The 23,542-nt window shown below is 36.2% G+C and overlaps 1 protein-coding gene across 1 annotated transcript in view; it reads left to right on the top strand.

The window, feature by feature from the left end:
- LOC134854549 (uncharacterized) overlaps nt 1–23,542 on the top strand; it is a 127,348-nt gene that overhangs the window by 86,282 nt on the left and 17,524 nt on the right. Inside the window, exons 2-11 of the mRNA XM_063870854.1 lie at nt 5,148–5,403; nt 8,992–9,150; nt 10,036–10,179; nt 10,450–10,605; nt 11,914–12,010; nt 14,851–14,991; nt 16,271–16,440; nt 19,368–20,099; nt 20,378–20,530; nt 23,044–23,507. Coding sequence (XP_063726924.1) covers nt 5,154–5,403; nt 8,992–9,150; nt 10,036–10,179; nt 10,450–10,605; nt 11,914–12,010; nt 14,851–14,991; nt 16,271–16,440; nt 19,368–20,099; nt 20,378–20,530; nt 23,044–23,507 — 2,466 coding nt within the window. The 5' untranslated portion in view covers nt 5,148–5,153. The remainder of the gene's footprint in view (nt 1–5,147; nt 5,404–8,991; nt 9,151–10,035; nt 10,180–10,449; nt 10,606–11,913; nt 12,011–14,850; nt 14,992–16,270; nt 16,441–19,367; nt 20,100–20,377; nt 20,531–23,043; nt 23,508–23,542) is intronic.

Genomic DNA, 23,542 nt, shown 5'->3' with positions numbered 1-23,542 from the left:
AAATTTTGCCTCCAGATATAACTTCTCACCCTGTAGTTGGGTTTTCTGCGGGTACTCTTGGGGGTTGCCAATTTTGAGCCAACTGCTACTGTTCAATTGCGTTGAAATTCTGAGCTATGACGTTTCTTGAAGGACTTTTTCAAACGTTTTCAGCAACTTCAGACATACAAAATTTCACAAGTTGGGTGCTATCAGGGTAGTCTCAGGGGTTGCATTTGCTTTCAATTGTGGCCGCTCAAATGCTTGCTTTTTTCGGGAGACGGCTTTTATGACTTTTAAAAAGTTTTCAGAAAGCTTAGTTATGAAAATTTTTTAAATTAGTTGTTAACCCTGTTGTTGAGTGCTGTCATGATGCCCTCAGGCGTTGTATTTCTTGCCTCAAATGTTTCCTTCGAGTTTCCGAAGTTTGGCGTTTTTTATGGTTTGCTTAAAAAGAATCAGAAAGTTTGAATTTTTCAATTGTTTACTTAGGTGCGGTCAGAGTTCTCTCAGGGGTTGCAAATCTTGTGTTCAAATGAGTTTGCTCTAATCCTTTTAGATTCGAGATGTGGCGTTTTTGTGATTTATTAAAAAATCTGCAGAAAACTTAGATTTAAAAAAATGAAAAACTTGAAATTCCAAATCCTGTGCGTGGGTTCTGTCAGGGTAGTCTCAGGAGTTGCGAAGCTTGCGTCCAGGTATGACTGCTCAAATACTTCTAGTTTTCCAGATATAATGTTTTATGTAGTTTTTTCAAAAGTTTTCAAAAAAAATGATTTAATAGTTTTCGAAAAAATGGAATTTCGCTACCCTATAGCTGGGTGCTGACCGGGTAATCTCCGGGGATGCAAATTTTTCTTCCGATAGTGCCTCTTGAAATCATTTTTAGTTCCGAGGCATGACGTTTCTTCAATATTTTCCAACCTTTTGAATGGGGTGATCTCAGGGTTCTCTCAGCGGTTACAATTGTTTCCTCCAAGTTTGACTGCGGAAATCAACTTTTTTCCGAGATATGCCCCTTTTTCATGCTTTTTCAAAAAAAAATTCAAAAAATCGGATCTAAAAATTTACAAGTTGGAAATTCTAAATACTGGTGGGTGCTGTCAAGTTTCTCTCAAGAAGTTTATAGCTGGTCTCCAATTATGACAAAATTGTCGACGCATTGGCGCGGTGAAGTCACGTTACTGCCAGCAGTTTCAGATATGGCTGCCATCCTAATATTATTGCTCAAATCGTTTAGGTTTACGAAATGGACGGGTTTTATAATATTTCAAAATTTTTCATCAAACTAAGTATTAAACAGAAAAAAGTTTGATTTTTTAAAATTAATTACGCTGTATTTATCTTTTGATGGCACCAAATTTTATTCGAACGGGTTAATGAAAAAAGAATTAAGTTAAACAAGATTCTCATTCATGATTGCATTCGTTTCTTTCTTTCATCTATTTTAAATATCAGCAGTTTTCTTGTAATTTAATCTGTTTGAAGCACCGTGGGTGCGTTAAACGCTAGTTTTTTTTTACATGTGCGTGCTTCAAAAGGGTAGACGAGGTGTTCGAGTTGCAAAATTTTTTTCTTCTCCAAGTTTTCCATAGAGTTTATATATTTTTTTGGCTTAACGAGTAACAGGAATTCAATTGGACGGCAACCCTTCCAGTTTTATTAGATGAATTGCCGTTTTTAGTAGATTTATTTTTCCTTTTTTTTTCAAACGTTTTTTATTCTTCAGGCTCGTCTCGTTTTTTTTGCTACGTTCAAGTTTCAATCAGCGCAGTGAAGATGATTTTGCCTGGATTTTTTGAAGCCCACCACCCACTAAAAACTACACTTTTTTTTGAAAATGTAAACTGGCTATCTTTGGTGCTACCTGCTCATAGTTTGTGAAAAATTTGGATAATGACGGCCATGATGACGGCCTGAGTGAATTTTCGTAGACTTGCATGTTGAAAATGTGGCTTAATGAATCATCCAGAAGGACGCATCAAAGTCGGATACGCTTAAAAAGAAAATCCGCGAAAAATTTAAATTGATATACGTTAAAATGCTTGGATTAAAACTACATGCAGCATTAAGAAATTGTCAGAGGGGTTCCAACATAACAAAATTTGCTTGATTTTTATTCAGCAATTTTTCCACCGCACAAACACAAGCAAACAAGTCAAAAAAAATGAAATTGAATCATACAACTAAAAATTTAGAAGCTAAGGGGTTGACGCTCAGCAAACGTAATAGGAACCTGCACCATCAATCCCATTCCAACTTCTTCCTGAAAATTCAAGCAATCTACTCTGTTAAAACTATGCCATGACGTCGATGGGCTATCGGATCATTCAAAGCTTTGCCCTGATACGAGCAGTCTTAATATGATTTGGGAACGAAGTATATTGTGAATGAGTTTGACCTCGCTCTAAAAGAGTCTTCTATTTGTAAAACTCTAAGAACATCAACTCATTGTGATATCGCTTCTTTGAGACTGCACGTCCTCATAAAGGAAAAGGAGGCGCGGAAATCACGCAGAGATCTCCAATAAATATTTTGATGGCCGCCTTAGGCATCTGACTTTTTCACGATTGATAAAAATGCGAAGAGTTAAGATGCACAAGAATTATCATAGAGATTGTTTCAAGAATTATCAATGCGATGAGATCACCTTCGAAAAAGAGGCTGGAAAACATGATGCTGATGATCAATGTACCTACTGTTTGACTCTTTTGCAGCCAACAGCTGTTGTAAAGTTGATTGAGAAGCCTAAATTTTACTGGTGATTTTTCTGAGCAGAGTATTTTCACTTTCTTTAAATGAACGAGCTAGGATCAAATAAGTGAGACTCAAGACTCTTTTGACGATATGGTTATAATCACTGGTTATGATGAATTTTAATTTTTCCGCTTCAAAAATGGATAATGGCAATTTACAATATCTTAATTAAGAGTAATTAAGATTAGTGCAATTAAGAGTAATGAATGTATTGAGTACTCTTATATAGGTCTTGATGATTTTTTCGTTTTTTTTTTTCAGTAAAACAGTCACAAAATTTGTTTACGCTCAATTTTGCTTTTTCGCGGTTTGAATTGTGATTTTTTTAAAGTTCAGTGCATTTCTATTGTTAAAAGGAAGGCAAACTCCATGTGACCGACTTCTAATTTTTAGTTTTTACTTTGTTCCAGTTTTCTGAAATTGGTATAATGGAAACATTATTGTCAAATTTAGATTATTGTTCTTAGCTAGTTTTTTGACCGATGTAGATATAATTTTCAAAAGTTCTGTCCTTAAGCCAGTGAATACGTAAGGTTATTGTGTTCTCTTTTCGTTTGCGATAGCAAATGCCTTGTAATCGAGAACTAGATTTTTTCACAGTTTACATTTCTAAAAAATTGTATGAAGTTGTTTGCTTTTGGCGCTTGCTTTGGTTCCTAACTTCTGGTGCTTGAGTTCTGGCCAAACCTTGATTTTTTTCGTTATGTTTGAAATGAACTTTTTTCATGTAAAAATTTGAAATATCGGTCTGTCGTTTGTCTGCATATGTTTTGTCGGCTCAATTTCCAAAGCATGGCTTAAACAATTTTAAGTATAGTTACGCTTCCGAAGAGCAAGCGTTATCAAATCGGAATGTAGACTTCATTTTTGGGTTTACAACTTGTTAAATAGAATCTCTTGGTATCTTGGTTCATAACGGAATTTCATAACGCCACACTTAGACTGGAGGTAACGATTACGCCTGGGACGGAAAGGTCATGTGTTCGAATCTGACCAGGACCTGTTTTTTCGAACGGGAATTATTCCGTTTCAAAAAAATTGTCGTGTTGGTTGCAACATCTTGCAATTTTTTTCTCTGTATGCAGCTTTTTTTGTTGCTTTTTATGTTTTCATTTAGTGCTGCAATTTGTAATTCTACTAACTTTGACTGTTGATGTTCCTTTTTTTTGCTTAAGAAATTTTTGGCCTGAATGATTTGGTTTATACTTTTTCGGCTTACTAGCCTAATTTTGGGTCGTTTGAAGGCTAGTAAGTTGTTAAAGTTCTCAGAATAAAATTTATATTTCAAAGTGTTCATGACAACAGTTTTATTTTCGCTCAATAATTATTTTTGAATTTTCATTATACGTCTTTGAATGTGTTTCTGGACCAGTTTTCCGCAAATAGTGCATCATTTCAGACATTATTGTGAAATTTTTTTATTTTTGGTTCTTCGAAAGATTTTCCGTTTTTTTTTTGGACTTAGTGGCTCTCCTTTCCTTTCGTGTCTGCTAGCTTGCAATGCTGTTTTTGTGGTATCGTAAGTGATGTTAAGCTCCGCTTCACTTCTGTGTTGAAATTTGTTGTGTATTTTGTGAGTTTATCAGTTCTGATTTTGAGTAAGTTTTTTTTTGGTTAAATGGTTATCACCTTAGTCGTATATTTTTTGGCGTTTGAAGAGAAGTAAAGTTTTATGTCGATCATTTTTGGGACATTTTTGTTTTCGGCTCAACGGGGTGTCTATAACTTACCGAGTTATTGTCGGCTAGATGGTAATTCGGTCAATATTACGCTTACATCATACGCCTTTCGCGACTGTGTTTTACTGAAGTTGAACGCATATTGAGAAATTTTTGTAGGTTTGTTTTTTTTCAACACGTTTTTTCAATTTCTTTAGATAAAGATCTTCTGCCGTTTTCTTGGTAAAGTTCGAATTTTCAATGAGCCATTTTGTTTTAAGATCAATTATTCGCGAGAAATGATCAATTTTCTATCAATACGCAGCGTAGGCATCGAAAGACATCGGCTCAGAATCCACTCTAGGTTGCATTGCGGAAAAAAAATTGATGAAAATTTTGCGATAGGCAAAAATAATATAATTTTCTACCTGACATTGCATGTGGGTGATGATTGTCAAAATGTATTAAAAAGGTGTTTTTGAGTCATTTCAGTGCTTAAAAAACTTTTAAAAAGTGCATATCGTTTTATTGCGAAAAATTACCTTATAATCACGAACATTCAGGGTTTCAACTTGATACGAATAGTCTTGTTTACACGTTCGTTTGGCAGATGTGCATTTGACTGCTTCGACTAAAAAGCACGCTTTTGGCTAGTCGGGTTTTTTCTTGAGTAATTTTTTGTCAAGTTTGTTTAGTTGATGCTTCACTGGAAAATATTGATTTTTTTATTATCAACTCATGTTTTCGACAGATGTAGCTATGACTGTTAATATCAAACAGCCCGAGAGGTGGGGCTGGGTTGAAAAGTACATGGATCTAGAAGAGTTCCAAGTCACCCAAGACGAAGTCAATCTAGCCTACAAGTTCTACGAAGTGCCATGCTGCTCCTACGAAACAGAAAAACACCCTGCACTTAACTGCAGATCGAATATTGCATGTGTGCGTAATTTGGGACAGGCGAAGCTTGAATTAACAGAAGAAGCTGTGGCGGGCAAGAAACGAAAAGCAGGTGGGTTTCTAATTGACACTTTTTAATTGAGTGGAAGAATTTGTAAGTGTTAAGCACTGTTTGTAATAATGTGCGTGATCTTCAATGATTAATATTCAACAATTAAGCATTGAGTTTCTCATTGAAGTTGAAAATGAAACAAGCTACCGGTCAGTTATTTTTATCCAATCGTCATAGATACAGTATTTTCTATCCTTGATGGTTATTGGAGGTCTAATAGGCGAAGTGAGCAAGAAAGCTGGCTAAGAACCGGGATCTTTAGTACGGTAAACCTTGAGTCGAATGTAGAGTTTTTTTATAAGTGAGCACACGTTCCTATACCTATTGGCATTATACATTAAACGTAGTTACTATCTGAACATGACAAATTCTCGGTATTTTTTTCGTGGTGAGTTTGTGGCACATGAAAGCTTTTGAGTGTGTGTAGATTGTTTTCTAGATTGTCTCGCTCCTATACTTTGCCATAGTACGGTTGTTCCTCAGAAGCAACCGTCTTTTGGGTTATGTCTGTCAAAGGGCTTCGAAAATGCTTAAAGCTTTAGTTTTGAAGCCAATATATTCCTTTTTTCTCAGGTATATTCTTCTGAAATCGAATTGGACGTTTTCACAGATGAGATGAGTCTACTTAGTTTTTTGGCAGCCATTTTTGTTTGCAGCATCTGTTTTAGAGCACCGATTGAAACTCAGTTGAATTTTGCACATTGGATTGATTTTATCGAATAACGAAATATATTGAGCATGTGTCACTCTTTAAACATAACTCAATTTTAGACTGCCGTTCTGTTCGAAGGTTGTCTATGTTGTTCATAATGGTTTTCTTCTTTCCTTCATTCTGTTATTGTAATTGTTTATTTGGATTTAAAAGTTTAGGATAATATCATGTACGCATATTCGTCTCTTTTCGCATGTTTTGATGGGCGATACTAAGCGTTCATTAAACCATACTGAAGTCCTTCAGTCATAAATCGAACAACTTTAATAATTTTTCAAAGAATTGTTTCAGGGTCGAGAAAAATTATTGTACGCTTTTTTAAGATTTAGTCTAAATTCAAGCAAGTATCACGTCACCGTTCGGCATATAAAAATGGATGCAAATTATTCAGATCAGCTAGACAAAACTTGATTTAAAAAAAATTTGAAGTGGAAGCTTGATATAGCGCTTTCTTGGCAATAAAAAGTTTATTAAAAATTGAAAACATTATTGTGCAAAGTACAAAGAATTGCAAAATACATTGTGATCAAAGTAACAACACTTCAACTCTTTCACAGAGAACTGATGTTGTACACTTAATTGAGAAGGATTTTAACTTAGTTTTAATGAACGAGCAAGGATCAAATAGGTAAGGCTCAACATTCTATTGACGATTTGATTATAATCTATCATATATTTAAATGCGGGCTTCACTATCTTCACTATATGTTTAAGCTGTATCGTATATTGCAATGGTAAAGATTTTTTTTTGATTTTCCTGTTTGAATTCAGTGTTTATTTCACCAAGATGGAAAATAACAACCCAATAGTGAGATGCTGTCAGGGTTTCCACGGATGTTGCGATTTCGGCCTCCATATATCAATAAGCAATTCTTTTAGGTTACGAGATACGGCAATTTTCGAGATTTTTCAAAAATTTCTAGAAAATCTAATTTTTGAAAGTTTCTGAAAATTTGAAAATCACCACCTTGTAGTTGGGGGATGTCAGGGTAGCCTCAGGGGTTGCAAATCTTGCCTCCAAATCTTTTTTCTCAAATCCTTGTAGTTTTCGAGATATGACGTTTTTTTATGATTTTTCATAAGTTTTCAAAAACTTGAGATTGAAAAAAATTCAAACTTTGAAGATCTCAACCCTGTAGTTGGAAACTAGGAGGGTACTCTTAGGAGTTGCGAATCTTGCCTCCAAATATGACTGCTCAAATCCTTGTAGTTTTTGAGTTATAACGTTTTTTTATGACTTTTCAAAAATTTTCAAAAAACTTGAGACTTAAAAAAATTTGAAAACTTTGAAAATCTCAATCCTGTAGTTGGAAACTGTGAGGTTACCCTCAGGAGTTGCGAATCTTGCCTCTGAATATGACTGCTCAAATCCTTGTAGTTTTCGAGATATGACGTTTTTTAGGTTATTTTCAAAAATTTTCAAAGAAATTAGATATAAAAAAATGGAAGTTGCCATCTCTAAAAAGAGGCTCTGTCAGAGTACTCTCAGGAGTTGTGATCTTTGCCAATATGACTGCTCAAAACCTTGTAGTTTTTCAGCTATGACGTTTTTTGTAATTTAAAAAAAAAATTCAGAAAACTAAGTTTATTTTTTTTTCTTAAAAATGGGAAGTTCCCAACTCTGTAGTGCGTCTGTCAGAGTATTCTCAGAGGTTGCCAACTCAATTTTTGTTAGTTTTCCAGATATACGACTTTTTTTATGTTTTCAAAAAAAATTTCCGAAAACTTGAATTAAATACTTTTTTATAAATTTGAAATCCCTATCCCTATAGTTGGGGGCTGCCAGAGTAACTTCGGGGGTTTCGAACTTTGCCTTTAAATATGGCTGCTCAATTTTTTTTTAGTTTTCGAGATGTGACGTTTTTTCTGGTTTTCAAAAAAGTATATCTTTAGAAAACTTAAGTTTGAAGTTTCTCAAAATTTGAATTTCCCAACGCTGTAGTTAGGTACTGTAAGAGTACTCTCAGGAGTTGCAAATCTTGCGTCCAAATGCGACTGCTCAATTGATTTTTGTTTCCGAGATTTGAAATTTCTTAGCTCATTTTACATTTTTTCAAAGAACTTAAGTATAACTTCACAAAGTTTTATGGTTTTTCAAAATTTTAATTAAAAAAACTTGAATAAAAAACTTTGCAAATTATGTACTTACGAACCCTGTAATTGGGTGTTGTAAGATTACACACAAAGGATGCAGAGCATATTTCCAAGATGTGTGGTTTTTGACAGTTGTTAAAAATTCGAAGCACCGGAGGTGCGTTACACTGTAGTCACTTTAATGTCTTCTAATTTTTCCTCTTTGATAATCAGATAATGGCAATAGTTTTTCTATTAACTTTTTTTCTTAATTATATTTCTGTGCCTATGAATGGTAACAATATTTTCAATTCAAGTAAATTGTTTTAGCTAAATTAAAAAACTACACTAATTTGCAGGGAAAAAAACTTTTTAGTGTATTTTAAACAATGGTCGGAACATTCTGTTCTACTTGCACTGTAACCGGCTATCCTTGTTATATTATGTATTCAAAAGCAAGTGTGATCTGGGTTGGGTAGTAGACTTTTTTCTGCAAGCTTTAGTATAATTATAATGAATTGACTACTTTCACTTCTTTATACAAGAAGGAGTTGTGCCGTGCCATAAAGAATGGTTAGGATGTTTCCATATTAAATTATAACCCACTTTTTTGCATTTTGTTTTATTTGGGTTTTCTTTCATGAAACGTGATTTTATAGCGATCGTCGCATGTTTTCATATGGGCCGAGTCACTTCAAATCGAATCGAAGGGTGTCCGTAGAATAAGTTTTCCTGACGGTGCATGCAGAAAACTTTTGTATTTGGATTTTTAAATTTTAATTCAAGCATTCATTTTGTTTCAGAGATACGCGCCCCAAGTGTTCGTGATGTTAAGACAACTCCTGTGGGTCTTGAGAATCTAGGGGCCACGTGCTACGTGAATTGTTTCCTACAACTCTGGTTCCACGATGTTGCACTGCGCAATCTGCTATTCCGACTCTCGGTGCTGGTTGACCGCAGAGGTAAAACAAACCATCATGCACAAAACAATGAAAATAATATAATGGTTGCCCTTGCGATATTTTTCGAGTAGTTTCTTTTTTTTCTAAAAACAATGATCACCCTTACGATAAGCAAAGGTTTTGCAACCGATTGCTTGACTGTTTCCCATGAATATCTTTGTTCTCAGGATGACTGCATTTGATGCTTATCTCCATCCATCAGTACTTGTGTCAACTAACAGAAAAAGTTTCTGACAGACTCTGATTTCAGTATATCAGTTTTTTTTGTTTATTATTTTTTTTTCATTTGACTTGAAAGGTTTTGGCTTAGCGGCTTGTATGTGAGTGTTTTAGGGGACTTGACTGATTTTTTGAGCTTGCAACGGTTGTGACCAGGGGCGGATTTAGGGGGGGGGGGCGGACGCCCCCCCCCCTCAGGGATTCGAACCCCTGCCAACCCAAAGGGTCCCCCCTTTGGTACTTTTTAAGAAATCCATTTTTGGCGGACCGACCCTAAAATTTTTCTAAAGGCGCCTTGGGCGCCAATATATACTAATTTTGAGGGGGAGCGCGCGCCAAAAAAAAGCCCTGTTTTTTCAAAAAATTGCCTGCGGCGCAGAAAATTTGGCCAAAACAGGGTCTTTTTACTGCTTTGTGAGAGCTCGGAATTTCAATCTGATCGACCTAAAAAAAAAGGTCGTCAAAATTTTCGAAAATTTTTTGAAAATCCGCCCCCCCCCCCTCGAGAAAATCCTAGATCCGCCCCTGGTTGTGATGTTTCGAAAATGGTGGTAAGCTCCGCTTCACCTCTGTTCCTTTGTTGAATTATGGGTTATAGAAATCTGGTCATTAACTGAAAATCTTCGTAAATTTTTCGTAAGATTTAAACTTTTTCTGTTATTTCAGAGGACGTGCTGAGCGTACTTGAGAATTGTTTCTCTGCTGGGAGTCACAAAGTGGACATTGTGGTCCAATTGCGCAAAATATTCGCAATGATGCTCTACACACTCAAGCCGACTATGGACCCGACACCATTCCTAGACTCACTCGGTAATGTGGCTTATTTTTTTTGGGGGGGGGGGGGGTACGGGGCTGTTAAGTTTATTGCGACACATCGAGTGCTAAAGTGTGACTGATTAAGCTGTTAGCTAAACAAAAATGCTCATGGAATCTCCCTCAAATGGTAGAAGCACTGAATGCCCGAAAGTTATGATGGTCAAACCATCCGATCTCAGTATTCCAGGGCATGCGAATGGCCGCCAAAATATTCTCTTAATGTGCAACAAAAGGAGGGTCAGTGCCAGTATTTTGCGTTATTAGGAATCAGCCTAGTGGACCAGCAGGATGCGAGTGAGTTCTGCCAGCTGCTCCTTTTCCAGACCCTGGAAGATCCAATTATGAAGTGTGTAGAGATGGTGGATCCGACATTTACCCATGGAACTCCTCAGGAGTGTACAGTTGGCAGCCAGCAAGCAGGTGAGCCGCCGACATCTAACTATTTCAGTTGTCTGAGATTGACTGGTAAACGATTGCACAGAGATCCCAGCTCCGCTAATGATTCGATAGTTGAAAGAAAAATAGCTTCCTTCATAAAAACGAGTTCCTGGGAACAATTTTGTTTCCGGCTCAGCTGGCGTCTACCCAAGAATTACCGGCTTAGTTTTTGCTCGATATTTTTTGCTATGTTTTTTCGTCTTATAAGAAGAAATTTATCGTGTTAGTGGCTTTCGTCTCTCAGTCTGTCCCCCAGGAGGCAATGTTATGTTTTTGTAGTATTGGTAGTGATGGGACACTCAGCTTTGACTCGGTAAAAAAAATTTCAATCACAAACAATTTTATATTTTTGTTTTCGAAAGTTGAAAAATATTTTGAAAAGTAGTTAGTTTTCCAGTTTCCTTGTTCATTTAGACTTTTTATACTAGATATTGGCCTTATTTTGATTTAATCGCTGAATTATTTTTCCAACTCTTTCTCACCCCACATTGTTCGTTCGATAGGTGAAACCTTTTTCTATGCCTGTGTGCAGGGGCGGATTTAGGGGGGGGGAGGCAGACGCCCTCCCCCCCCCCTCAGGGATTCGACCCCCTGCCGACCCAAAGGGTCTCCTAGATTGGCCCCTAGATCCTAGAGAAAGTCCTAGATCCGCCCCTGCCTGTGTGTTTCGGGGGAGGGGCTTACAATTTTCAAGTTTCAAACGGTTTCATTGCTCAAATTTTTCTTTTTTGTCGGCTAGCTTGACCTGCCATGTTTGAGTTGTATCGCAAGAGGGCGAACCTCCGCTTGGCCTATGTGTGCAAAGTATGGTGAAAGTTTTCAGAAGAATTCATTCAATCAGCATCAAAAACATGTGTACTACTATTTTCAGAACTCGAATTCAAATTTGGGAGGAAAATAGAGGCTGTGTTGAAGTTGAAAATACAGTTTTTTTTCGAAGGGATTATGGCAAAGAGTATCCGCTTTTAGCTTCAAATTTTGTTTTCTGTTCTCTAAGTAATCACTATTGGATCTCAATCAATCAAAGTTACCCCAGATTCCGGTTTTGCAAGTATTCAAAAATTCATCATCGGTCTGGTGAGTTTTCTGACTATTTTTTTTCTATTCATTTATGAGACAAATCGGTTTTGTTCTGCATTGCCTAGTAGAATTTGCGCACTGTTGAAACCATTTCATGGAAAATTTTAGTATTTGTCCATTAACTTCGCCTTTTTTATTTATTGACATGTAACATTTACCTCAAAATAAAGTAAAATCGGCTTTTCAGAAAATGTGAGGTTGATGTTTTAGGGCAATCATCGGCTGCCATCGGCAGCAATAGTGGCAATAGTAACTTCATGTGCAATCGATTCTACGGGTCTCTCAGAGAGGAACGCACATGCAACAGGTTGACATTGTTCTTCTTTTACTCTGTTTTTTAACGCTATCAATACTTTGATCAAAATAAACAAATCGCAGTCGGACTTAATATGCAGGGAATACAAACAAAATAAGGTTTTAAGACTATTTATGAACTTCATCCGATAAAATCATTACATTTTTGTAGCTCTAGTGTTTCCAATTTTTTCAAGTTATAATTTCAAATAATTTTTCCAACTTAATTTTTCAGAAATTTCTTTTGACTGCTATCTTTTTGTCCACTGAGTACATTGGGCTTTGTATATCTCAAGTGGTGCAAACTCAGCTTTGCCCCTGTTTCAAAATTATTTGTAGCGTTTTTTTGCCCATGTTTGCGAAGTGCTGCTCTATTCTGTTATTTGAACTTTGCTGTTATTTAATTCACATTTCCAAAGTACAAAACCATTTTGTCTAAATTTCTGATTTTTCTGTTTACGCACAGTTCTTATACAGTTTATAGTAATTAGGAACAATGAACGTAGTGAAGACTCTTATATAGGTCTTGCTGATTTTTTTTGTTTTGCTTTTTTTTTTCAGGAAAAACTCTTTAAATATTGATGCACTTAGGTATAATGCTTTTTTGAGTTCAGTCATCTGCCGAAAGTGACGTAAATAGCACTCTCCAGATGCGAACGTGGGAATGGCGCAAAAAAATGAACTATTTCTAGTTTCGAAAGTGCTATTTCTTTTTAAGATTTCCCAAAGGAATTAAAACTTTATTTATTGATCTAGCTTTCTTAAATTTGGTTCATGTTATCAAAAGAGCGCCAATCATGAGTTGTTCTAGAAGTTCAAAGAGCTTAAATTGTTTCGAATTTTCTCTTTGAATTTCGAAAGTTTTCCAGAAAGTCAGTTTTTTTAATGTTTACTTGCATTCATTGCACTTTTCCAATTTTCGATTGGCTATGTTTTTATCTCCTCGCCCAGAGTTGCTTCTCCAAGTTAGGAATGTCAATTGTGTTTTTTCAAGGTTTTTAGCTTCAGCCAAAAGAAATACAGCTGATTTTTGTCTGCGGGTAAAGATTGCGGGATTTAAAATCAATCCTTTTGCTCCGACTTTCGCAGAAAGTGACGGAATATTTTTGCTCGGGATGGTTTTTTTCTGCAGAGAAATTTCGATTTTTAACTAGCCGTTTTTGACATGGTTTTTTATTTTTATCAGAAATCTTTTGATGTCTTGAGCTTATATTGAAAAGATATTTTTTGTGATTGTTTTTCGTCAAAGTTTGAGGGCTTGAAAATTGAAAGTTTGAGGCCCATTTTGGGATAATTAACGCGAGAAATATTTCGTGCTACTAATGTGGCCTTCAATCAGGCTCAGAAATGGTTTGGTTTAAAATAAGAGGTATTTATCTTTTAAATTAGTATATTACTTTATGCTAAGTATATCGTTTTACTTTAAATAGTGTGTGGGGAGAATGTTTTTAAAAACAATCAAAATTAATTTTTTGAAAATTTCATCGATTTTTGAGTCAAGACAGCGGCCTTCATTTGTTGATTTTAGAAAATTTCTCCCCGTTACTTCTTTAAAATCTTTGAAAATAAAAATTTTCTGTGTCTATAATTGTCTAAAAAATCTCGCGCGAGCTGTCGTATGCTCTCTGGCTTGGGATGTAGACCGTCAACTGATGTCTCATCGGAATCTAATTGTTGTGGTTTTCACAAGCAGGATTCCGTGTGCTTCTGCTAGACGTCTAGAACATTTCTTCACCCGCTTTGTGGTAATATATTGTGTTATAGACGTCTGGAAGAAGCAAACGGAATCCCGTTTGTAAAAACAACAAAATTCCGATGGGACATATCAGTCGACGGCTCACATCCCATGCCAAAGAGCAAACGGCAGCTCGCGCTAAATTTAGAAAGGCATTTAGACAATTGTAGTTGTAAAAAAATTGTTGTTGCAACTTTTAAAAAACTAATAGGAAGAAGTTACGTTGTTTCAATAAATAAAGGCTGCTTTTGACTTTGTTTTTAAAACGAGTTTTTTGAAATTATTTTTAGCACAGAAGATTGCTTAAGATCTCTTGGCTATGCTGAAACCAAACCGTTTTTCGGAGGCCGCTTAAGGCACTGAAAGAATAAAAAAAGGGAAAAGAATATGGAAGCAGCGAGTGATGTTTACGAAGAATGTGCCGTCCGCTTCAGGCTGCAACAAGAGTCTCTTGAAAAAAAAAACGATTATTTTAACAAAGAGGCAAAACTATACATGACTGCAAATTTGGACACCTTCGAATCCAAAAGAGGGTGGAAAACCACTGGCTGACTGACTGCTATCAAAACAACCCAAGCTATAGGGCTGGAGATTCTTCATGCCAAAACACCGGCTGACCTAAATCTATTTAAGTCAACAAGAATGCAGTGTTCAAAAAATTTCAAAGTAATAGGCGATAAAAATCAGTCAGCTTCGAACAGTTTAAAGATCGTTGATTATTTGAAACCCTAAGCAATATTAGTCATCCTGTCACGAAAATACCCCATTTATTGAGCTTGTAAGTTGAAGCTGGGGTGCGTACAGTAAACCGGTGTGTCAGTAAATTACCAGATCAGTACACCGACTTACGTAATAATTACATCAATTGCAAAATGAAAGATTTTTAGAATAAATTTTCCCTGAACTAGAAGAATAAGGTTAAAACTACGAAACTCATGGGAAGAGCTATTTTATTTTTGCTATAATTTTGACAGCCAATCAGAGCTCAGTATTCAAAATCCGAAAGACGTAAGCGATTAATTCGGTCAGTAAAGTACAATTGGCTGAAAAATGTTGAGAATTTAGTCCTTGAAGCATGAGAATAACCCCCAACTAAGTGCATTGTTTTCCATGTCTAGATGTGGCAGTCTGACTGGCTCCGATTCTGTATTCACTCATTTGAGTCTGAACATCACAGAGTGCAGGAGTCTACAGGACTGCATGCAGATGTTCTTCCAGGAGGAACTGATGGACGGAAACAACCTCATTTACTGCGAGACGTAAGTACAAACAAGGCCATCATTCATCATGTAATTCTGCTATTTCGTTTAGATTGGGACATACTTGTAATATAGAACACCGCAGTGTTAAGAAATTCACTTGTGATATGATTTGACAAAGTAGGCGTTTTCTTGTTTTTGCGGAGAATTCGACACAAAATGCAAAAAAAAATTGTTTGAAAATCCACTGGATCCATCGCATCTCGAAAATCCTAGTCCTCCTTTTTCCTTATCATCAGAGGTGATTTCTGCGTACAAGTGTGATAGATGGGTCAGGTTAACTACGTTACAGATAAAGTTTTAGACAGACCGATGGACGCATTTTGAGCTAGTTATTTGCGGTATTTGCCTAAAATTAATGTAATTTGAGACCCCTCTCTCACTCTTGGTTTTTACCGGGACACCTCTATTTCACTTGTTCCGATTTCGGCAACATTGCCGACGCAGGCTACAACTTTTTTTTCTCTTCACAACGTGCTAAACGATGATTGAGGGCTGATAAAATAGACCAAAAGGGTCATCTGGTTCTCGACAGCGAGGTATTTCCATTTCTAAGATTTGGAGAATTTTTATGCAGGTATCTTTAGGAGTATCGACGGAAATGGCGTTATTCTTATTCTGCGTAGTTTCTACTATTTTTGAATGCAGTGTTAGAAAAAAATTTTATGTTTTTTTTTTCATTATTTGAAGTTGAATCGGGTCAATATGATAAACACCTCCAATTCCATTTGAGAAGCCGAACGCAGCAGTATCAAAAATACTCTTTCAAAACAATAAAACAACGCGTCTCGCTTTTGATTTTCCTCCAATATGAAAGACCTTTAGTGGTCATTGACTTGCTCTAGAGCATCTGTAAGCCTATGAGAACAAAAAAACTGAAGCAGCCATATACTAGAAATTTAGACCCTAGAACGATTCAATGCAGCCATGCAAACAACAATGACTTGCATGAACTGAAGCTTACGACGATAAATTCTAACAAGAAAAGCAGGTTACTGTTTAAGTAGTGCAGCAAGTTTCGACTACGCAAATGTTTAAAAATGAGAAGAAAAAAATTGAACGTTTTTCAGAACTTTATTATGATGTTTTCTAGACTTCTTTTACTTTTTGGTTAGTGAGAGGAAGCTCTGTTTTAGCTTTCCTGGTTTAAAAGCAACTAATGTTTTTGCCAATCACTACATCAAAGGATTTTGACTGCATGTTTGACCTAAACGTATAATTTTTTTTAAAATTTAGAGTGTTATTAGTTGTAAATAACAAACTGCTGTGTTGTGAGCAGATGTGGGATGAATGTTGCGAAGACGAGGAAGACGTCTATTGGGAGACTGCCTCGGGTGTTGTATGTGCATCTGATGCGGTTCCAATGGCAACTCACCGGTAGAGTCAAGTCGAAACAGAAGATAGACATCCCACTATACTACGACTTCCAACCATTCTTCGACTTGAAAGGTCGGTTGCTTTTGTACTATTTTATATGTTGATATTATTGTTCATGTTGTTTTTTGGTCGGGTAATCATTTCATGATCTCATTGTCTGAAATTTATCATAAGAGGTTCTGGAAATTCTGGAAATTTTTTTCGGGTAATCATTTCATGATCTTACTGTTCTTAATTTAGCATGAAAGGTTCTAGAAATTTTGAATTGTCTGTTTGCTATTTTCTAGTTGTACTAGATCGATTTTTTTTTGCGGTTTTATGTCAGCTCAAGATCATGGATATAATTTAAGTCTATGTACTCCAGCGGAAATTGTTTGATAGAATGACGCTATTTTATTAAGAATCAAAGAATCGATGAACGTAGTTCAGACTCTTATATAGGTCGTGATTATTTCTGTTTCGTTTTTTTTTCAGGAAAAGTCTAAAATTTGTTCAGGCTCAAATTTACTTTTTCGTGGTGTTCAGTTCCTTTCCTTTGTCAAAAAGAAAGCAAATTTCGCTATCAAACAGCAAAAGTGTAAAGGTCATGAAAAACATGATCGACTTCTTATTTCGAAAGTGGGTTTTAATATTCAGATTTCCCAGCGGCGTGAGGCGACATTTGATTGCAAGCGACGATTCGAAGCCTTTTTAAAAGGCGACAATTTGCACCAAGCGTCAATTTCGTAGCAAGCGAAAATTTGCAGCACGGTTAATTGCTAGTTGGTTGGATTACTAAACGACGCAAATTAAGGTTGTGGGGGATTAAAATCCAGCGAGCGCTCAAAATTCATAATTTAGCACCAGTTTTGAATTTTGAATTAAATACCAAATTGAAATGAATTAACAGTAAAGATAAGAGTAATTGAACGTTAGTAGCATCCTTAATATTTTCTTCTTGCAAATCATTACACTTACTGGTCCCAATATGCCTTTAAATTTTGTCATGAGTGAGCGAGGAAAACAGCCACTTGTCCACGATGGAGAAACTTTCAATCTAAACCGACACAACAAAACAACAAGTAAATCCAACTGGCGATGCCTAATGAAACCGTGTAAAACTTCCGTTGCCACCATCGCAGATGAAATAGTCAGCATAAAACATTCCATGCGAGGAAGAAGTAAAAAAAAAGAGTTAAATGCTCAAAAATTTTGAAACGTGCGCGAAATTAAACTTTCAAAGTTAAAAGACTTACCTAATCTTGTTTTGTCTTAGAACTTAAATTAGCATGACTGCAAGGCGTGCAATTCTTTGGGGGAAACTGGCCACACTCAGCGGAACAAAAACATAACCCCTTGAACAGGCTAGTTTTTTTAAGACCGGGGGTGTTTTTGGGGAGATCAAAATTTTTTTCTTGTCCTGTTGTCAAGCTGTAATTTAACAGGGTTACACGTGCCATCAAAGAGAAAAGAAAAACAACATTGGAACCTCTCAGCACCATTTACGTGGAAAATACTGGGGATTTTAGCCTCGAAACAGTTGTTAACTTGCCCAAGTACAAGTCACCCGCCAGAACTGTTCAGCGGCAAAGAGCAACTGAAAGAGCAAAAAAATTGATGTACCTTAGGAGTTAAGCAAAACCTTGAGGGGTGATATTTTTCTTCTTTTCGATTTGGGGTCGGATAACGAAGATCGACGATTACTTTTTTGCCAGCGACGAGAACTTATGTATTTTGGAAAGCAACACACTCTAGCATGCAGATGGGACATTTAAAGCATGTCCAGCGTTATTTTATCAAATTTTTACAATTTATGCAATGGTTAATCATCAAACTGTTCCATTATTTTATTTTATTCTTCAAAACAGAAGTGAAGAGCAATACATCCGGGCCTTCAGACAACTGAAAGAAATCAACCCAGGACTTGAGCTTTCACAGGTTGTGGCAGATTTTGAGAAGACTTCAATAAACGTCCTTCAAAGAAGGAAACCAATCCAGGATTTGAGCCTTCACAGGTTGTGGTAGATTTTGAGAAGGCTTCAATAAGCGTTCTTCAAAAGGTGTACAATAAAGTAACTATAAAAGATCTCTCGACTTTGAAATCGGCATGGCAGGTTCATTTTCTGAAGTGTCCGACAAATATGATGAGTCCTCCTTACTGGATTACTTCGATAAGTTTGAATTAACTTCGGACGAGGACGCAGGGGAGTTAGGGAATTCCCTATCTCACTCCGGAATCGGTTCGAAAACGGTCGAGGGATGGCATAGGGCCTTCCAGATGGGGATAGGGTGTGCCCACTCTACCATTCACAAATATATTTTTGTCCTGAGAAAAGAACGAAGTTTTTCGGAGACTAAATTGGTGAGAATAATTGCCGGGAAAAGTGCCGTCAAGGTGACAAAATACGAAAAAAGCCAAACCAGATTAGTTGAACTCCTTAAACATTATAGCAACAATAATATCCTCAAACAACTTGACAGCTTTCACCGCTACTAATTGTCGCTTGCTACGAGTCGTCGCGTGCTTCGACTAGTTGCGTTTTACAAATGCTACGAATGGTCGCTTGCGACGATTGTCGCCATGCCCCCAGTGGAATTTAAATAAATCAATTGATCCAGTTTTCGCAATTGGGTCAATTCTATCAAAAAACACCAATCATAAATTGTTCTTGAAATTCAAAGAGCTTTATAGACTTAATTTTTTTCTTGAAAATTTGAAAATATTTTTTTTTTTCAAAAAAACAAGTTGATTTCTTAGCGTTACTTTTTGCCTTGTATGGCCTGGCTATCAGGGTGCTATATTCTTAAACTATTATAACTTGAAACACTCCTCGCAAAGGAAGGCTTTTAAACTGACTGAAACTTGTTGCTCGTTGGATTCAGTTGGGTTTTTAACACAACGTCTTATCAGTCTCAAATTATTATCCAAATATACCGTGAAGAGGTTCCAGCTAGAAGCTGTTGAGGCGTTAAACGTGGGAGTTGAACATGCAAGTTTAAATGTATTTCATTATAATTAGGGGTCCATTCTGGCGCATTCTACAATGACACAAGGTTCCAATTGGCCGGAGCAGTGTTTCACATCGGAACCTCATCTACATGTGGACATTACATGGCCTCCATCAAAACCTCGAAGAAGGGACCTTGGAAGGATTTCAATGACACCAAGGTCAAAAACTCAACTCTAATAACATCATCAACTTCGAACAAATCTGATCCAGAATCATCATCAACCTCTGGTGCCAAAAAGTCATCGGCAAAAGTGCCAAAAGTGAATGCAGCTAATGGACCGAAACATGCGGCTAATACTACTGGCAGCCCTGAATTTTCATCATCAGACGCGTACGTTTTGGTCTATGTTGCAGACAACTATATTGACGAATATTTCTGCAGTTCAAAAAGTAGTGCTAATGGTAAAACCAGCAAAAAGACTGCCGATGGTGGTAATCGAGCGAGTCCTGTGGAAGTCAATAGCATGTTTAACCCCCCTGCAACTCCGAATGTAGATGAAATTAGTAAAGGGGGTTCTATGGGCGATAGTTTACTAGGACAAAACGTGTCGTCACTGCCGTTAGATTTGGATCGATATGTGAGTGAACAGAATAGTTTGTTCGTTGCTAAAATGCGTGAAGATGAGAATGCAGTGAAGAAGAAATCGGCCGATGCTTCGGATCAGGCGGTGTACCTGGCAGACTTCGCGTCCAGACTTCCCAGTTATAATCCTGATTCAGAAAACCACGCGTACGTGCCCAGTGAGTATAGTTAAATATAAATATGATAAATTAGATCTAAATTAAGCTATATCGGAAAACTAGGATCTTATTTGTTATTTTTGAGCACCTAGTTGAATAAACAGAGACTGAATTCAGAAAACTAGTTTGAAGTGCCGCCGTTTCAAATTATCTTGCGGCGATATAAGAAACGTCGTCGGTTTCGAGATTAATATTCCGCATTGAGTATGACTGACTGTTCCAAGTTGAGTTGTATAATGTTTATTCAGTGGGGTATTATTTGTATGTTCCTTTTCCAGTGCCTCTCATCCGGAGGTACTTTGAGGACCCAGGTGCTGCTCTGGTAGAGTATGGGTGTGTGGATTCGCAGTCGAAGTTCCTCTGCAGCCATGGGAGACTGTCACTGCAGAAACTGACTTCCAAGATACCTTTCAAACGCATATCAGCGTCAGGTTGGTGACATTGGCGGCTAATTTAGCTAGCATAACCCCGCAAGTGTCGACTCACAAAAAAGTTTTAGGTTTTTTCTAAAATAACCGACTCGCAAAATCACTCACGCTAGAGGTATTTAGTCCTGCAAGATATATTCGTTTTTTTTTGAGCGGTTATAGAATACTAGTAAAAAGGAGAGCTCGTTTTGCTCGCAAAATTTTTTGAATCAATTGATACTAGGTACCAATGCATAATCTTTGGTTTAGTAGCTCATAAATGGAGATTGATCAAAAAGCTAAACAAAAAAAAACGTTTTTTTTTTTAAACTCAAAAATGATCCCATTTTCAGTGCTTTTGAAATTTTAGTAACGTCGTGGTGGTTTTATTTGAAAACAAATTCGAATTAAATTAACCAATAGTGATGTCCATGTTAAATTCTAACCATCTAGTAGAAATGTACATCGAAGAAACAGCAAAAAACGCTGATTTCTAATTTTCCGCCTTTTTCCACAATTACTACCCCAAAAACAAAAATAAAAAATTACAACTGCAGTGTTTGACTTTCGGTGCGTCACAAGAAAAGAAATTTACGAAGAAATAAATAATTACTGCTAAATCAAAAAAGGTAAAAGTTAGGTTGCATCAAATTATAGACCAATTTGTGTGACAAACACGCTCTCAAAAAATTTCGAACGCTTGCTTTTGAAGCAAATTATGGAACAATGCTAGAAACGCAAGAAAAAGTACATGAATTTTTGAATGAAAAGGAATTTGTCCTTAATCTTGATAAAACAGAACTTATTTTCTTTGAGGAAAGAAATACTTTAGAAAAAATTATTTATAGAGAAGAAACAATTTCCGCAAAGGAATATGCCAGGAATCTTGGAGTGTTAGTGGACCGAAGTCTCACTTTTGCTGCTGAAGGGAACAAATATTCAAGCAAAATGGTTGTTGCAATTGAGTCAATATACTGTGTGCGTGCGACATATAGTACCAACCATTAAAAACAAGAGTTATTCTTTTCAGATCATTAGTTTTGTCACATCTTCAAGTTCAGCCTTTTTTCAATATTTACACGTGTCTCAAATTATCAGAGTAAAAAGACAAATTAACTGGGAAATCAACATTAGCCATCTCCGTAGAAAATACGATCATACACGATACTTAAGTCTAAAGTTTTACCTGCTGAACTATTCATTACCCAACATAGCTTGACTAGAATGTTCGATGTGGCAAAAAAATTTAATACAAATGAAGCTGATAGGCAGTTTATCTAGAACAGAGTACATATGAAACTAATTGAACGCACAAAACAAATAAAACAAAATGTGCGAAAATAGATAAAAATTATTAAAAAAAAACTATTAAAAATATAAAGTTACAACTGCATTGTTTGAGTTTCGTTGCGTAACAAAAAAAAAGAAACTTAAGAAGAAATAGATAAATTACTGTTAAATCAAAAGAGGTAAAAGTCAGGTTGCATCAAATTATAGGCCAATTTGTTTGACAAACACGCTCTCAAAAAATTTTGAATGCTTGCTTTTGAAGCAAATTATGGAATAATGCTAGAAACGCTAGAAAAACTGCATGAATATTTGATTGAAAATGAATTTGTCCTTAATGTTAATAAAACAGAACTTATTTTCTTTGGGGAAGGAAATATAAAGAAAAAATTATTCATTTATAGAGAAGAAACAAATTCCGCAAAGGAACTTGCCAGGTCTCTTGGGGTGTTAGTGGACCAAAATCTCACTTTTGCAGCTGAATGGAACAAATGTTTAAACAAAATGGCTGTTAGAATTAGGTCATTATGATGTGTGCGACATACGGTACCATTAGAAACAAGAGTTATTCTTTTCAGATCATTAGTTTTGTCACATTTATCTTTTAATTTAGCTTTTTTTGTCAGCAAATTTTGCCCATGTTTCAAATTAAATGAGTAAAGAGACAAATTAACTGGGAAATCAAATTTTGCTATCTCCGTAGAAAATACGATCATACACGATAGTAAAGTCTAGAGTTTTACCAACCGAAGTGTTCATTACCCAACATAGCTTGACTAGAATGCTCGATGTGGCTAAAAATTTCAAGACAAATGAAGCTGATAAGCAGTTTATCTATAACAGAGTACCTATTAAACTAAATGAACGCATAAAACAAGTAAATTAAAATCTGCAAAAATGGAAAAAAGTTATTTATTTTTAGTCATTCATCTTAGACAACTGTTATTAATTATCTAAAACTCTATGCTTTCGTGTTTTCTCTCAGTTTACCACCCAGATTGGGGGGATCGGTAGTAAACAATAAACTGGTTTGAATATTTTCAGGATTTCAGACTAATTTACACAAAATTTGGTGAATTTACACGCTTTTAGTTGACATCTCAATTCAATTTGGCTACTCTTTCTACGCTACAATTCAAATTATTACTTTTTCTTTATTTTTCTTGAATTATGGTGGTCGGAACTGTGCTATTTACGCAGCAGTCGGCTATCCTTACTGTTTATATGAGCCTGAATTAATTGTTTTTCAGCTGCTATGACCTTGAAAAACAGTGGCTTTAGTCTGTTCTGGAAAAATAACATCTGTCGTGACTGTGTGCAAGAGGCAGTTGAATGCTACGTGTTCGAGGAGCGACTTAAAACTGAGTGGAAATGTATGTTAAAATATACGAACAATTCTACTCTCACAAACAACGTTGAACTTGTAAGATATCTGTCAACTGCGGCCAAAGCAACAACACATGTGCAAGTGGATCTGAAACTTAAACCGAATGGAGTGTTCCAAATTGAGAATGTAATTGACAGAGGAGTCAATAATGGGACTGGAAGTATATCTGGCAAGCAGATAAATGAGCCGATGGATGTATCGGACGAAATCAGAGTAGTAGGGAATGAAAATGAACACGCGGGAAGAAGTGCCGATTGTTTTGTGGTGAATCGGAAGCTACTGAAGGAGTGGAGGAAAATAAGAAAGAATGCAATAGCTCCACAACACGTAAGTTGATCATCCATCGTAAATTAGTTTCATCT

Source organism: Symsagittifera roscoffensis, chromosome 9, assembly GCF_963678635.1.
Source record: "Symsagittifera roscoffensis chromosome 9, txSymRosc1.1, whole genome shotgun sequence".
Classification (NCBI taxonomy): domain Eukaryota; kingdom Metazoa; phylum Xenacoelomorpha; order Acoela; family Convolutidae; genus Symsagittifera; species Symsagittifera roscoffensis.
This window is presented reverse-complemented; position numbering and strand designations above follow the sequence as displayed.